This window comes from Theobroma cacao, chromosome 4, assembly GCF_000208745.1.
Source record: "Theobroma cacao cultivar B97-61/B2 chromosome 4, Criollo_cocoa_genome_V2, whole genome shotgun sequence".
Classification (NCBI taxonomy): Eukaryota; Viridiplantae; Streptophyta; class Magnoliopsida; order Malvales; family Malvaceae; genus Theobroma; species Theobroma cacao.
The window spans coordinates 22,478,816-22,504,264 of NC_030853.1; the positions used below are offsets into that span (position 1 = coordinate 22,478,816).

The window sequence follows — 25,449 nt, forward strand, 5'->3', positions numbered from 1 at the left end:
CAAAAAGTCAATTATTAATTCTCATACCCTTTTCGAGTTATAACACAAAATCTTTTCATTAATATTTTTGTCTACATTTTCTCTCTTTGGAAGTGACTTTCTATGAATGAGAATGGAATTTTTTTATTAAAAGTGTTTTTCAATATATTAATTTTAATATTGTATTTTTTAATTTAATTAAACATTGATAAAAAAATTTAAAACTTTATTTTTAAAAAATACAGTAAAAAAAAAAAAAAGCAAGAAAGTAGAGACACCTCTAGCTGAGAGGGGCTTGATGTCCAAGGGGCCAACAAGAAGGCATAGGATAGAAGATAAAGCGAGAAAAAGGGAAAGTGGAAGAGTTCAACTGGTGCGAAGGTCCGCGCACGCACAGTGACTCTGACTCCTCCCGTGGATGACTGGATGTGGAACTCAACCATGCCTGATTGACTCACTCTTCCTTTCTCTCTCTCATCTTAGTCTTCTCTTTCCCACATTGGTTTCTCAGTCTTCCCTAATCCGAAGCCAACATTTCCTAATAACAATATCGACCCACCCTCGCAGGGATCCTTCTTTTCCCCGATCCCTAATTCAATTGTTCATTTCCACCCCTATGTCCTAACCTAACCATCTTTCTTCTTTCATTGCATCTACAGATCGGAGCTCTCTCAACAGGTAATCGTTGGTGTCTAGAAGCTTTTCATTTGCGCTTGGTTTTCTAATTTTCGGCTTTCTTTCATCGTTAATCGTGTTTCATGTTGGAATCTATCCACGTTTTTATTGTTCAATTCGAGATTCCTTTCCGCAGAAGAGAGGATATTAGTATATTGAATGTTGATTCCCCTGTTGCTATAATGATGGCAAATTTTGTTTTCTATTGTCGGGCAAGTATCTCTTACTGGTAATTCTTATAATTCCCACAGTAAACACCCCCAAAAATGAAGCAAAAAAAAAAAATTGCCCATTTTGTGATAAGCATATGTAGTATTAGTAGCAATGAAGCATCCAATCCTATGTCAAAGAATAATGCTTTGAATGTCTCTTCGTGCTCGTCTTCTTTCTCTTGCTTACACTTATGACTTAACCCCGTTATCATTCTTACCACTTTCTCTCACTAAGCTCCCTGCTTTAAGTATGTTATTCCTAACATTATATTCTATTACTGTTGTCTGGGTTTCTCTTTTCCCTGCCTTTTGCGCCACCTTTCCAATTTTACCTGTTGTTAGTTGCATAGAAAAGGATTCATTGCATTCTTTTGGTGATTTTTCCTCATCTATCTCATTTGCAATGGTTTTCAGTTGTCCTTTGCTTGTTGCATTCTTCTCTTTGCAAGGATGGATGCAAACTCAGAAAGAATTTCTCAAGATGTGCCTTTGACTGGTTCTCCTGGCCACATGGAGGGTGATTTGTTCGTTGATCACTCTGGCCAGCCAGCTTTGTGTACTCTATGTAGAAGAAGTCTTGCACCTGATTATGAGGCAACAGACGACCTTGAAACCGTCGGTCTATGTGGGGACTGCAAGTTTTTGTTGCTTGAGGATCTTGCTTCCCCGCCTCAAGACTCTCATCGAAGACGACCAGCTCGAAGAAGAAGGAATAGGCAAAGCAGTTCTGAATCAATTGAAAATCTTTTCTCACAACATTTTTCACATATGATTAATCTGGTGAGGCAGAACCAATCCCCTGTCTCTGGGCTTGAGGATCAAATTATGGATGGTGGTTCCACGGCAAGGTCATTACAGCGCAGTAGTTCCCGTACAACTCCTAGTGGTTCTAGAAGATGGCGACGTGTTGTCTCTGATACTGAAAGTGATGGTTTTGATAACCTGGATTCTATTTATGGAGAGAGTGAATCAAATGTTAGTTTTAGTCAGTACAGGGTCTTTCGGGGTGAGAGTGATGCAATATCTTTTAGTACTTATGGAGGGGACTCGGATGCTTCTGTGGATGGACACAGTTTCCTGGATACAGAAATATTTGTTCAAGCTGACAATAGGAGTGATATTGACACTGACACTGATATTGATCCAATGCATGCTGGTCTGAACCAGTGGAACTGGGATGAACCAGAAGAAGATGAAGGGGGTGATGATGATGAATGGGAAGAAGCTGATGCTGAGGAAGATGTGGTTGAATTTGCTATATCTAGAGCTGGACTTCGAGATTTGTTTATTTCAAGTCCAAGTGAAACCAATCTGCCTGATTTTAATTTCCGTCGCTCCAGAGCTGGCTTTGAACAACTGCTTGACCATCTGGCTGAGACTGATGGCTCAAGGAGAGGAGCACCTCCTGCATCTGCATCTTTCGTGAATAATCTGCCTCGTGTTATTGTCAGTGATGAACATGAGAAGCATGATGGTTTGGCATGTGCAATCTGCAAGGATGTTTTGCCCATTGGCACTGAAGTAAACCAGCTTCCTTGCTTTCATGTCTATCACCCTTCTTGTATCTTGCCATGGTTGAGTGCACGGAATTCATGCCCCCTTTGCCGCTATGAGCTTCCCACTGATGACAAAGATTATGAAGAGGGGAAGCAGCACATCAACCAGAGTGTGGAGATACATCAAATCCAGCAGCAAGATGCAAGTGAGGACAGTTCCTCTGATGACTCTGATGAAGCTGAAGCAGATGAAGCTTGTGAACTTGGTCCATGTCGATTACAGGAGGAGCCACATGTGGATCCTACCATCAGTAGCTCTGCCAGGGAGGGTGGTCGGGATTGGCTTTTTCGAGCTGCTGCTCCTTTAGCTGGTATCCTTGGTGTTGTACTTGTGTTATGGTTAGGCAAACCTCTAATTGGAAGAAGAGGATCAACAAGCCACAGCAATCTACCTTCAGGGTGCCAGTACCAAATTCAGGTTCCAGATACATCATCACTAAACTTAAGGGGGAGCAGGAGCAGGAGATGGTGGTCTCTTTTCTGAGAAGTTTCAGAAATCTGGTGGGCAATCACTTTTTCTTCAAGATTCAAATGTAGTCTTTGTGTTTTAACTTCACTTGTGAATGGTTGTGGATGCAAATCTTGCCATTCGCATCTTTGATTAAATGTATTATTTTTTGGGTTTGTTGTGTATCTTCTAATCACTACTTCTGGCCTCAGGAATTGAATTGGATATGGTTAAAGTTTCTTCTAGTGTACAATGCTTGTCCAAGGTTTCATTAAATTCAACTGGATTTATCAGTGTTGCAAAACCAAATCGCCTTTTATCAATTACTGCTTGACTAGGCAATCAAGTGCTCAAATTTCTGAGCTGTTATTTTGGGTATGAATGTATGTGTTTTGCATTTGAGTGGAGGGTGTTAATATGCGAATATTAGGGGACCGTGTGCAAGAGATGCAGGCTGTCAAGGATTCTCTCTTGAAAATATGTCTACCATCTCTCATTTTTCCTACTTTGTGTGTCTAACATTACCAGCAGATGTGGGGTATTACGAGCGATTTCAAAGGTCTAACCAGGGTATGGAGTAAAAGGGTCGAAACAACGGCGGCCTGGCCTGGGTACGCAAAATAAGATAACTTAAAAGCACATAAAATGATGGAATTCCAATTTCAAATTTCTACACTTCGTGAAATTTCATCAGCTACCACAGCCTCTGGAAGCCTTGGGACTCACAATGATTACTCTTAAATAGCTTAATATTATAACATACTAAATTCTAGTCCATCCCTATATAAGATGGTGACGGTATGAACATATAAGGAGCCGCTGATATTGACAAACTAATGATACCAAGTGGAAAAATTGAGAAACACCTCTCCACAGCTCCTGTAAGCATAGGCATGCCTCTTGGAATCTTGGCAGGGCTGGCATAAGCGGATACAATTGCCCTTCAAAGAATTTGAGGATTCCAACTAATCTACACAGGCTATTAACACTGACCAGCTTGGAAATAAATACGGAAAGGAACTGCTGGTTCTGCTTCTAATGCAGTGTGATTGGCTTGGCACAGTTTTAGAAGAGTATGTTCAGATAGAGAATAATCCATCCTGCCATGGAGAAAACTGCAAAAATATGAACCCAGAACAGCACAGCTGCTGCCTCCTTTCCACAACCTCTTAAATTAGCAACAGCACCTACAAACAGGCAGAGGAGCGAGAGAGTAAAATCAGCACAATTCCCTTTCATATTATGAACCAAAAAAGTCAAAAGATACTATTATCAGTTGGAGTTTTCCAACATTTAAATCAGATAGAATCATTGATTCAACTGATGTTAGGCTAAACAGAAGTAATCCATGGAAATTAGATATATGCTTCTTATTAACCTAATATAATTCTGGTTTAGACGGCTCATATGAGGCAATACTATATCTTATATATGCACAGATTTGAATTTCTTCAGTTTCCAAAAACATCTTTAAGACTGAGAACTCAGGTTCTACCAGAAAGGACAGATGTTGGCATCGTATGCTGAAGGAGTAGGACAAATCGGAACATCTTATCATTAGCAGGAAGGAAACCAAGCTTATCAGCCAGTGTTACAATGCCAAGTCCTGCAGGAGGCACCAAGCATAAACGCCCAATAATAATAGCAACAAGTGTTCGTAGACCAATTCTTGAACTTCCTGGCCCTGGTCCTGTATATAAAACAAGAAAGGCCAGAATTCATCAAAATTCTTTCCCAAAACATGGAGTTAGAAGCGTGAAACATCAATAAGAAAAATTACAACAAAATTGTTTCCTACAGTTAAAACCATGTGGCAACAATGCTGATGGTATAACAACAAGACCTAAAGGCAAATAGCACTATACAAATTTTTATGGAGATATTCAATGAAACAGTAGCCACAAAGATGGCTAACTTACCGTCAACAAGGTTGCCTCCTAATGCCAACAAAATGCATGGAATCATGGCTTCCCTGTAGATCAAACATCATTAAACCATGATGAAATTAAATACCAAGACACAGGCATTAATAGAAAATAACCAACATACTCTTACCAAGTTCAACTACAAAATAAGAAGCAACTTATTTTCATGAAATTATGCAAAACATACCCAAGAATAATGCAGCTGTCAGTGAAGAAATAAAGTGGAGCATCAGTTGTAAATATTAATCTCTTTAGAACCGGCACTGCACCAAGAACCATGGCTAGGATCTGCAGCAAGTACATTTATAGGCCAAATTTAGGTAAACAAAAAACACTTCCTTAAAGAGAAATATGTTACTGTTCACCAAAATGGATGTGGAACAAACTATAAACACTGAAACATTGAAACTTCAAACAAGATGTGTCCCTGAAAGAAATATTTAGGTTATTGGAAGAAAAAAAAAAAACTGATAACTACAGTTTCTTGGTCTTTCTCTACTTGACCCATTGAAACCTTATGCTCCATGCTAAAAACTAGAACAGAGACAACACACCTAGACATTCCGACTCCACAACTAGAAAACTGCCAATCAACAACAAAGAGAGCAAACAACAAGCACAGGTGGACTAAGAATATTGACATCCAGGTTGAGGTGCTCTTTTGGCTTTTTAACCATCCGCTTGGATTAAGGATGGAAAAATCAGTTCAACAATGTGTTGAAATTTTTTTTTTTTTACCATTTCTCATTAAAATTCACAAGTATTCAGATTATTATAGTGCATGCATTACCAAATACAAATTTGAAAATTTACAGTTACTTGGAATTTGTTGCAAGGGAAACTACCAGTTTGCCACTATGAACCAGTGATGAGTTCATGAAAGAGAAACCAACAAAATGACGTGAAACTTACTGATGCAATAATAGGGGGTTGAAAGATTTGCTTGAGCTTTAACTTCTCATAAACCAAAACTAGAAATTTTTTAATCTGCACCAAAATCCCAAATATTCAATCAGGAAAGGTTCCTTGAAAATGGCAAACAGGCATGTAAAATTTTAGCAAAGTGAAAAAATAGTTCACTGGAAGCAAAGCATAAAGCTGAAATCAAATAAACATGACCCTCACCTTTCCTTTCTCTGAATTATCTGAATCTGTTACTGCAGCCTCTTGCATCAGCAATGGAACCTGCTCAGGAGAGGCATCCTTTGGAGGGTTCTTAAGAGGGAGATTTACATCCTCAAGATCAAAGGTACCTTCCGCGGGAGGGGCAAACATATGAAATACATATGTGTATAAAATGATTGCACCAACCTAACATAAATTATAGGTCAAAACTCATTCATACAATGTCCATTACTTAAGATAAAGAAATCAAAGCTACCAAACAAACAGTTGAATTGGTGTTAGAGAAAACAAAAACAAATAGAAATTAGTTATATCTTCTTTTTCCTCTTGTCCTTGTTCCTTTTGTTCATTTTAAGAAAGGGAAAAAGGAAAGGAAGGTGGGGGGGTAGTCCATGTCTACCAGATTTTGACCCTTCACAGGCCATCAAGAACTGTCTAAGCTTCTTGTTCCTTTTCTTGACCACCTCTTTAAACTTAAAATGGTTATTTTCCAAAAAAATATAGTTAGTAAGGATAGGCAGTCAGAAAACCAAAGCCCAAACAGATTTTTTATCAGCACAAAAAAGGTAAAGTTCAGTGCATAAATATACATCTCCATATGTGTGGTGAATCCATCAAAATTAGAGCATAATATACCATGCCTAAAGTTGCCCGATAAGATTAATGGGTTAAAGTAAACATACCCACTGTCCAAATGAAATATATGCAGTTCCCTGAGTGCTACATGTTTCAGTGTCGCCAAAAGGATTGGATGTATCTCTACATAAAGCTGCAATCAGAACAAGTGGTACATTCCCAATGTTTCCTGCATTAAGTGTCAAAGCATATATTTTACTTGACATGCTTAATTGTCAACATAGATATAAAGCACAAAGCTAAAGCACTCAGACTCCAATTTCAAACAAATTTATAAAAGATTATCTCCTGCAAAAAATAAAAAATTGCAATGATATATTGGCACCATCAACTGTGAATAAGCACACCAATAATGTGTCATGTGGCTGATAATATATTTATTGTGTTAAGGTTATGCATATTTATACTAGCAGTAGCTTACCAATTCCAATTTGTATGATTGAGAACTTGAAGTATGGGTATGGAGGTTTGACGAAGGTTACAATAACAAAACCTATTAGTGAGCCAGAGATGGCGCCTAGAACAACATTCACAGGAATGAACCACCTGTAACACGATCAAATAGAAAAGAAGATTAAGATAAACCATTGACTTTTGATGATATAGATGAAAGGCAAGAAAGAAGAAAACTGATTCATACCACTCAAGCATTTTCTGTAGAGTAACAGCTTGTCCAAGTTGAGAAAATATTAAACACGGAAGCAAAAGCGAAAACACTAACTGCAATGTGATTGATGGAATGTTAAGTAAGTATTTGCCAATTTAAATTAAAAAAATAAATAAAATAAAATCACAAAAATCCCCATATTTTGGAGACAGATTACCAGAAAATTAATTTACAGAAAAAAGGCAGTTCACGAAAGAGGGAATGGATGAAATTACCCCATTTAAAAGCTTCCTGCCGTTTGCAGGCAAGATATTAACATACTTGGAAGCCATTAGAAAGCCCAGGAAACACATGGTGAATACTTTTGCTATTGGCAAAACTGCTATCTTTATGCTTCCTAGTAAAGACTCTCCTCCCGCTGCCGCCGGAGCTTCCATCACCGCCGACAAAACCCTTTCCATCTCTTCTCTTTACCAATATTATCTCTCTCAAACTCTATTCCAAAGCCGACATGCGATCTAATCCAATTCTTAAGAGTGCGAATACCCGCTCACTACAACAATTCAGTTATCCTCTATTCGGTCCGCGGATTTCCTTCAAAAAAAAAAAAGGAAAAACTAGCTGAACCGCATCAATAGAAGTTATCTTTCATTAATTCACAAATTAAAAAGAACTGAGTTTTTCCATGAATGCCTAAGAAGAGATTCCAACAAATAAAATTGCCGGCATACACACATGTCGATCACAAAACTAACAACATAATTAATTAGAATTTCCGGATAATTCGCATTTTCCAATCAATGAGAGATAATAAAATTAAAATAGATTCTTTTAAATTTTCCGGATATAGAATAGTAATCTGAAGAAGAAGAAGAACCTGAAGAAAAGATTGAATAACGTCCAGACAGAGAAAAAAATTGAATGCAATTGAAAAGAATAATAATGCTGGCTGGGGGGAAATTGAAAAATCCTGATAGCCAAACAGTCTCTCTCTATTTCAACCCGTCTCTATCTCTATCCCTCTCTCTCTCTCTCTGTTTTCACAGCTTCGGTTAGCTGTCAACTGTTTTGGTGATTAACTTGCAATTCAATATACCAAAGGGCAGATGGGATCCGCTTCAGTTTTTCTGTGCAGATCGGCCACCGTCTTCACGTTGTTGCTGTTGGACTCTATATATACTTATATTGCGTAAGTTACCAAAGCTGCCCCTCTATTTTGTATGCGAATTCACCATTTTACCCCTCCCTGCTTCACTCCTAATTTCCGTACGAATGGAAATTTCCTCATGTCTCTTTTCTCTGTTGCGTTTCTGTCTGTATCTTCGGCTCGCACCTTTTAACGGCTTCTTGAGTTATCAATTTATACGCTTCTTCTTTTTTAAAAAAAAAAAAAATTTATTTTGGCCTTTTCATTTTCTGTGGCTCTGTTCCGTGGGACTTTTATTTTCCCCAAATTATTTCTTTTTTTTTAATAATATTCCCCAACTTATTTAATTCCCTCCACTCGATTTTGCAGCACTATATTGTCTATTCTTAATTTTATTTCTTTTCTTTCAACATTATTATAAAATAATTTATACCAAACAAAATTAAGGAATCCAAGCACCAAAATATTTGACCCACGTTTTTCGACAATGTTTTTTTAATTTTTTATTTTATTTTCATTTTAAAAAAATTAATAAATAACAAAAAATCAACTAAAACAGAATTGATGGAGATTTTCATACATGCAAAGAGATTTTGTTTACTAAATAAATGGAGCTTTTTTGCATTTATGGATAATTTTATCTATTGGATTATTTTGTAACGGACATTTCAATCGTTATATTTTTATCTGATTTAATTAAATTATTTTATCTAATGAATTGTAATGAATTCAATTGACTAAATTTGAAGTTTAAATGACTTAAATGCCTATTAAAAACGATTTGATTTCTAATATGGCTTATTAAAAAAGAAAAAGTTCTCCTTTTTTGGGGGGCGGTTATTTCCCTCTTATTCTTTTATCCATTTCTTTATACTTCTTCAACCTCCTTTCCCTTTAATCTATGCTATCTCAACTTGACCTTATCTAAAAATTCAAAAGTGAATTCCCTCTAATCTTGTGCTTTTTGTAAAAAAAATAAAAATTGGAAATCAATTAACATTCTATTTTTGTTATTTTTCTTATTTTAAGTCAAAAGTTGGGTATTAACAAGAGGGAAGCATGTGGCAGATATCACAAGAAATTGGTGCGGCCTCCAAACCCAATCAACCTTTCTCATCTCTTACCTTCCAGTCATAAGAATCTCACTCAACCCACCGTCCATTCCAAAGCGCCAATAAATAGGGTTTCTAACTTTGTGTAGGGGTTGTTTTCATAAATCATATCTATGATTTTCTTTGATCAGTCAAAAGTAAGGCACATCCCTGCCTCATTAACCAAAATGCTAAGATAAATTCAGATCTGGGAGTGAACTCCTCAACCACGTAGAAAATCCCTGTTCGGAAAAAAGAAAAAAAAAGTAGAAAAAGGAAAAGGGAAGAAAAAAGAAAATGTAATATAAAATAGCTTAGACGGATTAGGGACCTATTTCTTTATTACTACTTTAGTAATCTTTCTCGTGTATAGGATTACAGATTTATCATGGGGATTAGGGACTTTTTTCTTTATTATTATTTTAATTTCTTTTTATGTATAAAGATTATAAACTTATCATATAATATGAATAAATAAAACTCATAAAAAGAATTAATGATTGACAACAATGTCTTTTGATTTAGATTTTTAAGACTAGCATTCATCCTAAAATTAATTGATAATAGATGGAGAAGTCTTTGTAACTAATGAATGACGTCAATGTCTTTTGATTTGGATTCTTAATACGAGCATCCATCCTAAAACTAATTGATAATAGATAGAAAAATCTTTGTTATATTTATATGTTAAAGATATTTTCAATTTAATTTATATGAAACTATCATTACTTTAATGCTCTCTCACATGTAAAGATCACATACTTATCATATAACATGAATCAAAATAAAGGCTAATCGGAATATCACCTATTCTAATATCAAGATACTCCTAATTTAATAGATATAAAATTTTTTTTTGTTACTACTTCAATATTCTTTTGTGTAAAAGTAACTAATTTATCATGTGACATAAATCAATGAAGAAAATAATAATAAAAAGATCAACTAATGGAGACAATATTTACTCTAATACTATGTTTAAATTTTAGGACGGATATCTAATTTAAAACTAATTGAAATAGATTAAGAGATCTTTATTATATTTATATGTCAAAAATACTATCAATTTAATTGATATAGGACTATCACCACTTTAATGCATATCACTACGACACTGATGTTTAATTTTTAATTCATATTATTTACGTCTATTAGAATATACTCTTTGATCAAAGATCACGTAGTAACAATTAAGTCAGTAACTCATAATGCAGTTTATGTTTTTTTAAATTACACTAAAATTTATAAAGCTAAGCTCCCTTTATAAATTTAAAACCTAATTTTCTCTTTAAAAGATTTCTACACTTTTTTGTTAAACCGAATAATATTTGAGAAGCTAAATCTTGGTGTTGATGTTACTTCTCGTCACTTGTCCATGAACAGGGTCGAAAGGGTGATTATATCTGAAAGGTAGGCAACATCGTTTTCTTCATTTTTTAGTTGGGTGGGTTAGAGGGTACTCATACATGTTAGCTAAAACTTAAAATACTATTTTAACAAACGTTATTTTATTTAATACACTAATAAATAATATTATTAATTATAATTTTTTTTATAAATATGATCTTAATCAAATCACACTTCATTTTTAAACCTATTAAACCACATTGCTCTCAGCCCCTTTTCGCGTCCATTGTAATTCATAGAGACAAAGGTAAAGTCAAGAAGCAACAATGGCGAATACTTTACGTAACTAATCAAAGCCGCGTATTCCAGTGTCCTGTTTGATATAAATCGAATGAAAAAGGCCCGTCTCATCTCATCTCGTGAGAATCAAGCCAAAATTTCTTTCTACAACCACCTTGGACGTACCGGGTTCCAATCGAAGTATGTAGAATGGCGGTTGTAGAACATTGGCTCGACCACCGTCGCAGTCGTTGTTATTTATTTTTTGAACTCGATTGACGCAGAGGTGACAACTGTCCTTTGGCTATTAATTTTTGAACGCTGCCTGGGAACACTGATTGAACATGATTACGAAAAGGATAATGCGAAGCCGCCTTTTTATAAATTTGTTTAATTTAGTCTGTTCTATTCTATCATGGGGCCGATAATCAAGTCCAGATTCATCTCGCCCCTTAAAGCAGGGAAAAGAGATACTCGTTTGTTTAATTTTCTTCATAACCTTTTCATTTTTTTGTTTTCTTTTGGCGTCTTTATATGCAAGATTTATATGGAGCTCAATTTCACATGTTCTAGAAAAACAAAAAAGAAAAATTGTGAGGCTGCCACGACAGAGAGGACGTGGGAAGCGCGGGGGAAAGAGCTGCCCCCCTAGATCGTCTCCCCCTGCAAAACGCATTACGTGTAGTGGTTGTTACTCCTTCTGGCTGGGTTGGGAAGAATCCAATGTTACATTGGCTCATGAGTGATGGATTTTTTTGTTTGTTGGCGTGAAGATATACGGACGGGGCATTATTGGTCCTACACAAAATGCTCGTATCTGATTGTGTCAACACTGTTCCCTGCTTTCTTCCAAACTTCCAACTGCAGAATCTGCTCACACCCAAAGGCTCCAAATTTAGACTTGCGACTCCCTGCATACTCGTGCTCGCACAGACTTGCACACCAAAACATAAAATTTGGATTACCCCCTTAGCTTTTTATTATGAATTTGGGACAAGGAAGTTTCCTCTTTACTTTCCAGGAAATTAGTAGCAGGGCATTCACCATCTGCCAATTGTCTACCACAATGACAGCACTCCTCCTTACGTTTTTGTCCCCAGCAAGCGGGCAAATTCCCAAAAGTACTGCACTAGTTTGATGTATTTGATGATTCCCATGCTTAATTATCAAGTATAAGAAGATATGCTAATCAATCATTAATGCTTCCATTTAGACCTTACTCTTTCAAACTCCCAAGGGGCACGGAATGTTTTTGCTTCAGGCTAAAATCATGAGGGCACATGAAAAGCGGGCAGGGTCGGGGGGCAATTGAAAAGGCCGGTTTGTGCTCAATCTTCTATTGTCCCAAGAGGAATACAAAAGACTGGGCCGAGAGGCAGTCCAACTTGAGTCGAGGCTCCACAGAACTTAATTTGCTAGAGACTATGGAAATTAATGTCTTCAAAAGTTTGGCAAATGTTAAATAGTGTGCTAAGATCATATTTTCACTCATCATATTAAACGTAGTAATTAATTTTGAATATGATGATCTTTGATTTTTTTTTTCAACCTAGTCCCTCAAACTTTAAACCTATCATTCTCATTAACCACACATTTAAATAATTCAAGCTTATGAGGCATATCAGACAAGGGTTCTAATCATATGAATTCAAACTCTAAAGTTCAATCATGTAAGAGAAATCTACGGTCAAAGTTTTGTTGATTTGAAATTTGAATATGATTTTTCTCCCTAACAATGAGTGCTCTTAATACCAAATTTGTTTGTCTTTTCAAAAAAATATACCAACTTTGTTTGTACCACAAGTTCGTAGGGCCATAGGATACATATCCATGTAAAAAATTTCTTAAAAAATTCATCATTATTGGCTATTAAAATATGCAAGCATGCTAAACAATCATAACATATATCAGAGGTGAAAATAAGCATACCTGGCTCTTGTTAAGACAAACTAATAGGTCTAGGATTTACCAACTCCAATGCCAATTTGAATTCCCAAAACTATTTCACCAATACTTGCTTGACATCATTGGCAGTATAAAATTTATAGAAGTTGATCAAACCAATTCCATCTAGAATCCCTTCTTCACTTATGCTTTGAAAGCTACATCCTTTTCTTTATTTGGATTGCTAGATTATAATCTTGAAAGAAAGACAAGGATTTTATTCTTTTTATTATTTTCAAGGCTTTTTTTTTTCTCGAATTCGTCATTGTAGTATATCTCAATATCAAATTTCAATGTCAAATTGTGATACTATACTTAAGTTTTTTTTTTTTAAATTGAGAAAAGGGGATTCAAACTCTACTCTTTAACTAGGAAGATCATGCACCAACAATGAACCAAATGCTTAAACATTCCTATTATACTTTATGTTCAACTTGTCAATAAAATTTAATTTTAAGTCATTTTTAAATAAAATTAAAGAAGAAAGCAATATTCTGTGAAAGATTTTTGTTTATGCATTTCAAACAAGTTTCATTTTAAAAATAAAGAACATTGAATTTAATTGTTAAGTTAGGACAATACATGCATTTTATTTTAGAATTAAAGCAAGATTCTCATGGGCAATCCCAACGAATTTTAAAAAGGCAAAAATTATGGCATGGTATTCTATAATCTACACTTGGGAAAAAACATGTGACATTTCAAAGATAAGTTTGAACACACATTCTCTTTCATCGGGAAATGTCATATCATGATTTTTTTTTTCGTACTCTTAAGAAGCTACGACCAAAGCACGTGAGTGTCATGTCACGGAATATTTTACCAAATATTTTTGCCCCATTAATTTTCATCAAAAATTCATTCAAACTAAAAATTTGATGACAAAATTAAACATAATAAAATTTGATATTGAAGTAAATTTGGTATTTAAACATTGTTTTTAATCACTATTTTGTCTACAATTCTGTTTTTTTTATTCGGATACAAGAAAATTTTAAATTAATTTTTTGAATATAAGCTACGTATATCTACCATTAAACGCATATTCGAAAATTAGAATTGTGTCTATTTGAGTGTTAATTAGAGTACTTGAGAAGATTAGATTATTCAATTTGAAGTTCACATGCTGTAGGATTCCCCTGCGGATACGGTAAAGTGAAAAGATTGTTTCGTGTGGATGATACTGGATGGCCGGTCATATTTTAAAATTCCCTAGTAAGGTACATCAGTTGTGGAATTTTTCATTGACATAGTAATGACAGTAGACGTCTAGCTTGGTACCACACAAAATGCAAATGCAGGCATTCCTCTGATCAAACTCGGATGCTGGCTTCAGAAATTAGTGTTACAATTTTCTCCTTCATTTGTTTTGGTGTTCCACAGGCGAAGCTAAAGCCAAAGATGATCAACAGATTAACAAATCAAAATATGTAAAGAAAAGAGAATCACAGAAACAAGATATGTCAACACAGTCCTTTATATGTATGCTCATGGTGAAAGAGCTGAAAATACAAGGGTGTTCTGTTCGGTGTTCTTTATGAGGGAAGACTAAACCAACAAGAAAATAGCAAAAAACAAAGCCAAAAAAGGGTAAACTGCAAAAGGAAAGACGATGGATCAAGTCAAGAGCTGCGGACAAGAACGCTCTGCATCATGTGCTTGAACTCAAAGAAATCGACACGGCCATCATGGTTTTGGTCAACGGAACAGATCATCTGTTGAACTCTGTCGATCTCTCTCCCTTCTGGCAATCCCAGTTTCCCCAACACCACTTGCAATTCCTGGGCAGAAATGAATCCATCGCCGTCCTCATCGAACACTTTAAACGCCTCCGTCAAGTCCGAATCCTCCTGCGACATCTTCGCCTCCGACCCATCACACACCGTGTCTTCAACTCCCTCCTCCTGATCATCCTCTTCCAAGCCAAAGAAAGTTTGGTCCAATGACTGATGCAAAGCAACGAAATCCTCGAACTTGAGGCCTATGTTGCCAGGCTCTATAAACGATTTGATGGTTGAATGTAGCTCGGAGAGATCTGCTTCGAGGCCTAGAAGACTAAGGGCCTGATTAATCTCTTGGACGGTGATCATGCCATCGCCATTCTTGTCAAAGATATCGAATATGCGTCGAAGACGGAGGGAGTTGAGGCTGGGGCAGCGTAGACGAAATGACGAGGTCGATGAGACCTTTCTACTCAGGCTGCGTTTGCATTGAGGATCAGTTCCAGTATCCGCTGAGGCTGCTGCTGCTGCTTCCATTTCCATATACGCCTTGTATAAATCTATCCGACGGAATCGGCAGCAGATTCCGATGGAATATTGGAAAAGCCTGTATTAATTGTGTTAACGCACAAGAGAGACAAGCAGGAGAAAGGTAAACACTAAATAGCAACGGCGCTGGCCATTTCTCCGATATCCATTAGCGCTGCTATTTTATAAGGGATAAGGCGCGTTTGGCGGCTGTTACGGATTATTTTAGCCAGCCACGAGACGACGACTCTTCTTTTCTTCTGGTATTTCTAGACATATTCCCAAAACCTGTCTACAAGTCATGGGTCCAACATCGAAAGTATATAACTTATTTCCTAGAATAACTTAAAAAAAAAACCCATTGTTGTGTATTAGCTGGAAATTTCTGACCTCGGTTGAGTGGTGGCCTTCGTTTGAATTTGCGTTTCAAGACCGTAACTAACAAGTAATAGCAACTTGACGCGATTTCTCCACTTGCAACGTTGAATCATCCGAAATTTCGAAGGGATTGTTTATTTACCGAATCCCATTTGCCCGCACACGTTTCCGATCGTGGAAAGTTGTTCCAAATCCAAATTACCTAAACCCCATTAAAAAATGGTCAAAGTCAGCAGAAATGAATATTCTTACCTAAAAATGTATATTGCTATGAACACTAAAAATTAGATCTCCGCCGGTTAAAATCATCATGTGTAGTAAGTAACTTTGTTTGTCAAAACTTGGGGCTGCATAAATTTTTGGAAAGTTGAAAAAGCTTAGTTGGACGTGTTCCTTGGAGTATATCTGTATATTTGTTGTCAATTCCTCCTTAACGTATTAAATTTACTAGATAGTCAGTCATATGGTCATGTTTTGTACACCGTATTAGGCCCCGCTGCTTCTTGCTCACTACTTGGGTCCGTTTTACGCACCTCTGATTTTGATTAAATAATAGTATTTTTCTGATATTCATTTCTTTAAAAACCTTGGCTGAGAAATATTACTGTAACAAATTAGGTTTTATTTGATTGATATTTTTATTTATTTTACATTTTGCTCCTTTTTATAAAAAAGTATAATATGAAAAATAAAAATATCTAACAGAATTAATTTAATTATGTGTTCTTAACCATATATTTCTTTTCAAAACCGAATAAAATTTATTTGCATTGCTTTTCTTTCAAAAAGGGATCCTTTCTTGTTTTATTTTAAAAAAAAAAAGAGATAAAAACCAAAAATAATAATAATCTTAATGTTTTTGTGGTTGCTATATATATATATGGGTTAGAATTTAAAAAACTAATAGAACTTTCATGATTTATTTATAACACAGTCCTAAAATCATATTTCACAATTTAAAAGCACAAATCCTAGCATTGAAGTGGAATTAATGAACAAAGAAGATATTAAAAGAAAAAAAAAGAGACATATAAAAACCTAATTAGGAAAAGGGTTGAAGTAGAAGAAAGAACATTGCAAGATTTGACAAGCGGCATTGTAACTCTTTTTGTAGGAATGAATGCGTTAGGACAGCAAATGGCTAGGTGACTTTGTTTTGATTGTGTTAAGTTTAATTTTTTTTTAAATAGATACAAAATTCTTTATAACAACTCATTTCAAGTTTTAAAGTTGGTTAATTGACAAAGATATTTTAATGTTAAGGTTGCTTCGGTTCAATCGTTTCTTGCAACCATGTGGAATTTTTTTTATTTATCATTATTTATATTTATTAAATATTTAATTTAATAATAAATATATAAATTGATTTAACAAGTTCAAGTATTTAAGATAAAATATAATTATATTCAAGTTACAAGTATCCAAAGGGAGATACTCATATCTCACACAAACTTGAGAAAGTAGTAATCTTTTTGTTCGAACTCGTTTCGAACTTGATTATAGGTATAATCAAACTCGTTTCAAAAATAAAAATGATTATTTAAAACTCTCACATGATCTTGGCACGAGAGGTTTTTTTTTTAAAACAAAAGTAGTTTTAAATCTTTAATCTCAAATAAGCATACTTTTAAACTTATTTCTCATATAAGGTATTTATTATTATTTAAGTACGAGGTCATAGTCTTGATAACGAAATAACCATATCATAGTCTTTTATTCAAAAAATAAAATTTCTTATAATTTTTAAATAACAAAACCGTAATTGATTACAACCTAAACACCATCCCAAACCCTTCAACCTTAAAACATCATTTCTTGATTGGATTTACTATGGATGCTTGAAGGTCGAAGGATTGGAGATTGTATTTTAGCTTGTAATTAATTAGGGTTATGCTAATTTAAAAATTATTAAGAATCTTTATTTTTAGAATAAAATTATTTCTTTATTAAAAATATGAATAGCACTTAGGTGACAAGAAATACCTCAGAATATTCTTATTTGAAAATAAAGATTTAAATTAATTATCTTTGTGTGGGAAAAAAACTCATTGACATGATATTAATGCAACTTAAAATATTCTATACAAATAAAGAAATAAGTTTAAAAATACCAGTATTTAAAAATAAAGATTTTAAAGTACACCTATTTGTAAAATGACACATTTTTTTGGTCTTCATGCAAGTTATATGACTAATTGCAGTTACTCCATTTATGGAAACCCATAATCTTTCTTAATTAATCTTTGGACTAAGATATAAGAACTCGTAACCATGAAATCAGTCACACATTTAACGTTAGAGTCCTCTACTCGAGATCTCGCTCTAACTATTTCTCCTATAAATAACCTCACAGGCCTTCACCTTCTCCTCATGCATCTATCCATCAGTTTGCTCTCTTTTCTTATCAACTATTTACATTAAAAAAAAAAACACATTATGATCATGGCTTGCAAAAATGTGTTTGTTCTTTTGTTCATATTGTGCGTCTTGGCTAGTAGTGCAGCTGCAGCAAGGGAGCTAAACGGCTACAACAAGGCGTCAGGCCATAACCACCTTACAGCAAGGCATGAGGTTAATATAGACTCTTATAAGTGCTGGAATGCACTCAGTCAGCTGAACAATTGCACGATGGAGATTTTTCGCTTCTTCTTGAATGGCCACAGTGGCATTACCCGTGACTGTTGCGGTGCCATTCAGGACATATATGACTGCGACCCTATCGTGCTCATTTCCCTTGGTTTCACATCTGAGCAGGAAAACATCCTTTTAGACTACTGTTATGCATCTTTTGGCCCTGTTGTTGATCCTCTTGTTGGCTCTCCACTTAGTGCCGAAGCCCTTATTTAGAGAACGGGTTTTATTTTCCTTGGTGTTATGTTTCTAATAGCATCACCACTGGTTGTCATGGTGCTTGCTGTGTGATGAAGTTGTTTGAATAAATTGAATAACAAAAGAGACTTTAGAATCACTTCTATCATTAGTCCTTGACTTTTTAGCAATGTTTTGTTTTCATTCGTGACCTGAAAAAAAATTAATTTTTGCATTCACATCTTTTAAATCTGTTTCAAATTCATCTACCCGTCACTGTGCCATTAAATTTTAGACGAAATTTGCCATATATATGTCTACCATAATTCAAAGTACCACATGATAAATTTTGTCCATATTCCATTCAACTTTTAATGCTTATTGACGGATGAATCGATTAATTTGGAACAAACCCAGTCCTAAAATCATATTTTACAGTTTAAAAGCACAAATCCTAGCACTGAAGTGGAAGATGATAAACAAAGAAGCTATTAAAAGAAAAGACACATATAAAAATATAAGTAAAAGAGATGAAGTAGAAGTAAGAACATTGGAAGATTGGACAAGCGGCATTCTAACTCTTTTTGCACAAATGAATGAGTTAGGGCAGTAAATGGATAGGTGGTTTTGTTTCGATTGTGTTAACTTTTAAAAAGTAGATATAAAACTCTTAATAACAAATTATTTCAATTTTTAATTAAAGTTGGCTAAGGTGATAAAGATTTTAATGTTAAAGTTGCTTGATTCAATTTTTCTTGCAACCATGTGAGATTTTCATTATTGATCATTATAATTATTAAATATTGAATTTAATGATAAATTAATATATAAGTTGATTAATGGGTTCAAGTATCTGTTATTATTTGCATAAAGCATAATCAGATTCAAGTTACAAATTTTAAAAAAGAGATGCCATACCTTTCATGAACTCGAGATGAATAATAATCTTCTTAGCCAAACCTAATTATAAAGTACTCGAAGCCTATATAATCGAGTCGGGTAAAATTGGATTCAAGGATATTCACTGCCCATTGCCATCTTAGTTTCAATTCTTAAAAATTTTTATTTTTAGCTTTATAAAAAGAATTTTTTTTGAAAGGCAAACCTTTTTATTAAAGAGATATAATGGGGTTTTTTACCCTTCTTACACAAGTGAGTGACTACCTCTTAAAGGCATTACAATGTACATGGATGAAGCTAGCTAACTTTTATTGGAGGGCCAAAGATGAAAAAAAAGAAAGGTTAAAATTTTTTAAAAGTAATACATTGCATTTAAGTAACAATCAAAATATTTATAATAGACAATAGTTTTATATAACAGATAAATTAAAAAGAATAAGAAAAAAATTACAAAAAAGTTGTGCTTGATAATGTTTTTTAGATTCATGAAATATAATGTTTAAAATATAAATAGTTACATACGATATATAGAATTTCACACAATAATTAAATAATATAATAGAAAGAAGAAGATAAAAAAAAATTTTACTTTATTCAAGTTCACAAGCTCATAAATCTCTCTTTTAAAAAGTGGAGTGTGTTTTATTGGTTAATTACATAAAAGAGAGTAAAGCAAAATAAAAGAATAAAAAGGAAGAGAAAGAGAAAAAGAAAGAGAGAGAGTAAGAGGTGTGAATAAACGTTGATTAGAGCTTATAGGGTTATTGTATTATTTATTATTTATATTAATTATTAAATAAAAAATTATTTTGAGGAGTATTAAAAATATATAATAAATAAAAAATTTTAAAATTTTTGGAAGGAGCACAACCTCCATAAATATACTACTTTTCAAGATTATTAATATATATATATATATATATAATAATTAAAAATTTTAAAAAATTTTAAAGCAACCGTGGCCCCCATAACCATATCACCCTTCACCACTGACAATGTAGCATGTGGAACGTTTCTACGTCACACGCTTCGCTAGTTGATGTATTAAGTGATTCGCCTCTTCCTGGACGTGCACAAAAAGTAGGTCTTTGAAAGTTGTTTCTGCAATCCTCAATATGATTTACAATGCGAATCATATTTCAAGAATAAGGGAGTGATCTGTAACTCATAAAATCTATTTTTAGAGTCAGTTTGGATGATTAAAAAATAGTAGAACCCCACGGTGTTGAAGAGAAAAATAAAATCATTTAAAAATTTGACATGGAGAGTTTTTCTTCAGCAAAAATAGTTTTAAAATCTTTATTCTCAAATGAGGATACATTTAAACTTATTTCCCTAGATGAAATATTCCTTGCCATCTAAGTGGCAGCATTTCATATTTTTTATTATGGAAATAAACATATAGTATTCTTTTATTCAGAAAAATAAAATTCTTAATCATTTTTATCTAGCAAAACCTTAATTGATTACATCCTAAATACAATCCCTAACCCTTCAACCTTAAACCATCTTTACTAAATCCAATCAAGATATACAGAGACATATCAAAGCAGTTCAATATTGATTGTTGTATCTGAGACAGTCTCTAACTCGAATCCATGAAGCAGCCGAGCCAATGCTAAGTGCAGCATTTGAGGTGCTAAAATGACGCTTGGACACATTCTTTTGTAAGAACCAAATGGCATGTCCTCAAAATCTTGACCCCTTAACATCAAACTTGGCATATTCATTAAGGAACTATTCAGGCACAAATTCTCAAGGCTTTGCCAAAATGTTGGACTTTAGCATCGAATTCCATAGCTTAACAAGAAGGCGAGTGTCTGTTAGAACTCGGAAACCGTTGCTGTACAGTCCTCCATGGCTTCTCGTGATTGGGTATAATCGTAATGCTTCCTTGACAATGCCATGACGATCCTTTCCTACCTAGTTTGAGCCTTCTTTAGTGCATGGCATGACGGTTGTTCAATAACAAGGAGAATGCCCATGCAAGTCTAAGCACCGTGGTGCCATTGCCATGGCCACCAAAGAGAATACTTTGATCAAAGCAAAAGCCTTGGTCATGCATGGACTTTGCTATGCCCTTGCATTTCTTGTTTGGATTTTGTACGAATGTTTTAGGATTGATGGATTGGGGTTGGGTTTAATTTGTAATTAATTAGAGTTATTCTAAATAAGAATTTTATTATTGAAATACGAATTTGATATAATCATTTTCTAATTAAAAATATAACGTGACAAATAGTAAAAAAATATCTCAAAATACTTTTATTTGGGAATAAAGATTTAAAGTTATCCTTGTGTGAGAAAAATTTTGTTGACATAATAATGATGTGATTTAAAATATTATATACAAAGAAATAAATTTAAAAATACCCAAATTTAAAAATAAAGATTTTAAAGTACACCTATTGAAATACGACACAGTTTTGGTCTTCATACAAGTTACATGACTAATTGCAGTTACTCGAGTTATAGAAACCCATCATCTTCTCTTAATTAATCCATTGGTTAAGACAATTAGAACTCGTAATCATGAAACCAATCACACCTTTAACTCTTTAGTCCCCTACTCGATGTCTCGGTCTAATATTTCTCCTATAAATAAACAACCTCTCACACTCTCACCTTCTCCTCATGCATCTATCAACCAGTTTGTTCTCTTTCCTTATAAACTATTTACATTAAAAAAAAAGAGTTATCATGGCTGGCAACAAAGTGTTTCTTCTTTTGTTCATGGTGTGCCTCTCGGCTAGTGGTGCAATTGCGACAAGGGAGCTGAACAGCTACAGCAAGGCGCCAGGCCATAACATCGCAGCAAGGCTTGATGAGGCTAGTTTAGATTCTGTTAACTGTTGGAATGTACTACATCAGTTGACTCCTTGCGGGATTGAGATTGTTCGCTTCTTCATCAATGGCCGAAATGGTATTATTCGTGACTGTTGCAATGCCATTCAGGACATGGAGCAGTGCGAGCCTGGCATGTTCATTTCCCTTGGTTTCTCATATGAGGAGGAAAAAGCCCTTATAAGCTACTGTGATGCTTCTTTAGGCCCTGCTGCAGCTCCTCTTGCTGGCTCTCCCCTTAGTGCGGAAGCCTATATTTAGAAAAGCTGGCAACATTTAAGATGTTCAAGCTTGGTGTTTATTTTCTTTGGTTTATGTTTTTAGTAGCATTACCCTGCTTGTTACGGTGTTTGCTGTGTGGTAAACTTGTTTGAATAAATTGAATTAATAAAGGAGTTTAGAATAAATTCTATCGATAGTGCCTAAGTTTTTAGTATTGTTTTATTTGAATTCGCAACCTGAAACTTTATATGAGCTCTAAGGTAGGACAACAAAATCTTCAAAGCTCATAGGGAAAATATAGGCTATGGTGCCCGCTGTAGCATCCATGTCATACTTGTTTATAGACTTTCTTTCATATACTTATGTCTAATTTTTTTTATAGTAATTTGTACCAAAATAAAGGTTTAATGGGTTTATTTTACAAATAATTTAAAGGCTAAAAGTAGCATTTCCTATAACTCTTACTATCAAATTAATGTGCACTATTTTTTTTTTTTAAATCATGAAGGATTACATACGTATATAGTTGTATGCAATTTGTATAAGAAACAGCGTTGATTTGAAGGAGAAAAAAATATATAAGACAATTAAGCAGCATAGTAATAGAAAGTCAAGTAGAATCCAACATCTTAAAGAGTCTACGAAGAAGCAAAAAAATGTGATCTAGGATGGAAAATTTCCATTGGCTTGCTGATAGGCTGGTGATGATGCACTTGCCTGGTCAACAATGGGAAGGCAAGCATTATAGAGGCTATCATCCTTTACCTCCTGTTTAATCCCAAGGAACCTTGTAGCGTTCTTTTTTTAACTGTTGCCCTGGAAGGAAAGGGTGAGTTGGGCCATTTGATTTTCCAGCATTATTAATATCAGAACCAGCCAATGATAGATTTTGCTGATGTTGTGAGATGCAACGGCAATGAAATTGGAAAATTCGGAACTGTTAAGGCAATTGAACCAGATTGATGAGCTGCAATGAACTTTGGGCACATTCCAAAAGAGCCATAAGGAATAGTATTCTGTATGGAAGGAAACTTCACTTGGTAAACAGAAGCCAGGGAAGCTGCCCCAAGCTTCATCTCATTGCTGAAATCCCTAAGACAACTAGGTCTCAGATATTCATTTTTAAATTCAGGCTTTTGATCAAAAGGAGGTACAATATCTTGGATTGGTGTTTCAGGCTTTAGAGCTTTGGTATTCCTGGCTAATGCCACGGCAGCTTGAATATTGTTAGGCACCGTTGGGGGTAAATTACAACCACTTGAATTAACATGACCGCTGCTTCTGGCCGCTGGAACTTCATGATTGTCTTTTGCTTCACTTACTTATACTTGAATTAATAGAGATTCGCACATTCTTACATGATGAAAGGTCATTATTTGTCAGGTCTAGTGGAGTCGAGTTATAAGCAATTAGTAGGGAAGGCAACGGGTTGGGCATTAGTTAATTTTGGTTATTAATATTCATAAAAAAAATTCTGAATTCAAATATTTTTTTATAAATGACATGGATACCAATTATAATCACTTAACCCAAACTTTAAATTAAAAATAAAATTTTAAGTATATTATCATGAACATTAAAGTTTAGTCATTAAAACATTAAATTAAAATTAAAAACTATACTTAAAATAATTTATGAATTTTAATAAGTATTACTCTAAATAAGTAATGTATGAACATATATAACTAAAACTTGATATTAAAAATTATTATTTGTAATTAAATCAGGTAGTGGGTACTCTAATAACACTATCAGAGTCTTACTCAAATTCAAAACAATAGTAGTTTTACTACTTAAATGCTATCTGAACCCGATTATAGAAATTATCCCAATTCTGCTTAGTCAGGTCAAAGTATACTCAATCACAAAGATACCGATTTACATCCCTAGCAAATTGATGACCATATTATCAACCATCCACATGTGGTGAAGCCAAAAAATTGCGACTTGGGGCGTTAGCACACAAGATAAAAAAATTACTCTATATTGTTTACTTATTCTCTTCTCTTCCACCCGGTCCAGCAAGAGACAACTCCAATCTTCTTTCTTTAGCGCCTGCAGCAGAGATCTTTTTGCTCATGTGCAACATTTCTTCTCTCTTTATATCGCGAGGCTCTGCATTTTCTTAATCTCTCTCTCCTGAGAAGTCAAATAGAAACAAAAGAATTATAAGAGCGAACACAGTTAATTGTTGTAATCTTGCCAACGGGGCTGGAAAGCAGCTGGAGTGGCAAATAAGGAGAGGGCTTAGCGTGTGTGGGGCCACAAGGACAACAAAGAAACAAAGTGGCCATTTCCTCGACGCTAGCAACACGACAGCACTGCATCACGAGCCTAGCAGTGGTTAAGAGCAGAAAAAGGATGGGTAAGTGGTCCCCTTGCCTGCTTTCTGTCCTTTCTTTCTTTTCTTTTTCTTTTTTTTCATGGGAAGCTTCTAATTTGCGCTTAGGTGTTGTTTTTTGTTTTGCATTATTGGCTATTTTTGTCACTAATTATTATTATTTCCTACCAATTGAAATTTACAAATAAAGTTAAAATGTTACCGTATATGCTCATTTAATTATTATATTAATAATTTGTTACCGTAAAGTTTTCCAACTCTACTTACAAAGTTTAAAAAATAAATAATTCTTCTTAATATTCACTTTTTATGGGTTCATTTGGTCATCTTAGTCAGCCCCTTTAGCAAGATTTCTTCTTTAGTGAACCAAGATAATTAAGGGAAAATATACTAACAAGTTGGGTGATTCGATTATGGATTAATCACTTATAAGCCTTCAAAAGCATTTAAAAAAATGAATTAAACTGAATGTAGGTGAACGTTTTAGGTTGAAGTCTTAATTTGGTCCATCTACTGTCTCAAATTATCTGTTTTAAGATATATAAGCTTTTAAATTTTATCCATTTAAGAAAAACCAATTTTACAAGTTAGCAAATATAGTTAATAAGTAAATAACATAAATTGAATTTCTTAGATTTTGGTGTTTGTTTAATTTGATAACAAAATTTCACTATTTTTTATAACGATGGTTTATTTAAATTAAACAATAGTTAATTGTAATTAACATTGTTAAAAT

General features: G+C 34.3%; 5 protein-coding genes across 5 annotated transcripts; 3 read left to right on the forward strand and 2 right to left on the reverse strand.

The window, feature by feature from the left end:
- On the forward strand, nt 272-3,123 carry LOC18602167. The gene is made up of 2 exons (XM_007033386.2): nt 272-657; nt 1,281-3,123. Exon 2 carries the CDS (start codon nt 1,317-1,319, stop codon nt 2,904-2,906), a length of 1,590 nt encoding a protein of 529 aa, XP_007033448.2. The 5' UTR covers nt 272-657; nt 1,281-1,316; the 3' UTR covers nt 2,907-3,123.
- Nucleotides 3,497-8,488, reverse strand: LOC18602168 (protein PIN-LIKES 6). The gene is made up of 11 exons (XM_007033389.2): nt 8,041-8,488; nt 7,439-7,757; nt 7,197-7,276; nt 6,978-7,102; nt 6,604-6,725; nt 5,921-6,106; nt 5,708-5,782; nt 4,983-5,083; nt 4,790-4,842; nt 4,366-4,560; nt 3,497-4,057 (listed from the first exon to the last, which is right to left on the reverse strand). Exons 2-11 carry the CDS (start codon nt 7,622-7,624, stop codon nt 3,936-3,938), a joined length of 1,245 nt encoding a protein of 414 aa, XP_007033451.1. The 5' UTR covers nt 7,625-7,757; nt 8,041-8,488; the 3' UTR covers nt 3,497-3,935.
- LOC18602170 (probable calcium-binding protein CML43) lies at nt 14,431-15,511 on the reverse strand. Its single transcript, XM_007033391.2, has one exon. The coding sequence runs from the start codon at nt 15,233-15,235 to the stop codon at nt 14,594-14,596; it is 642 nt and encodes a 213-aa protein (XP_007033453.2). The 5' UTR covers nt 15,236-15,511; the 3' UTR covers nt 14,431-14,593.
- On the forward strand, nt 18,041-18,445 carry LOC18602171 (egg cell-secreted protein 1.4). The gene has a single exon (XM_007033392.2). The coding sequence runs from the start codon at nt 18,041-18,043 to the stop codon at nt 18,443-18,445; it is 405 nt and encodes a 134-aa protein (XP_007033454.2).
- On the forward strand, nt 22,007-22,411 carry LOC18602172 (egg cell-secreted protein 1.2). The gene has a single exon (XM_007033393.2). It carries the CDS (start codon nt 22,007-22,009, stop codon nt 22,409-22,411), a length of 405 nt encoding a protein of 134 aa, XP_007033455.2.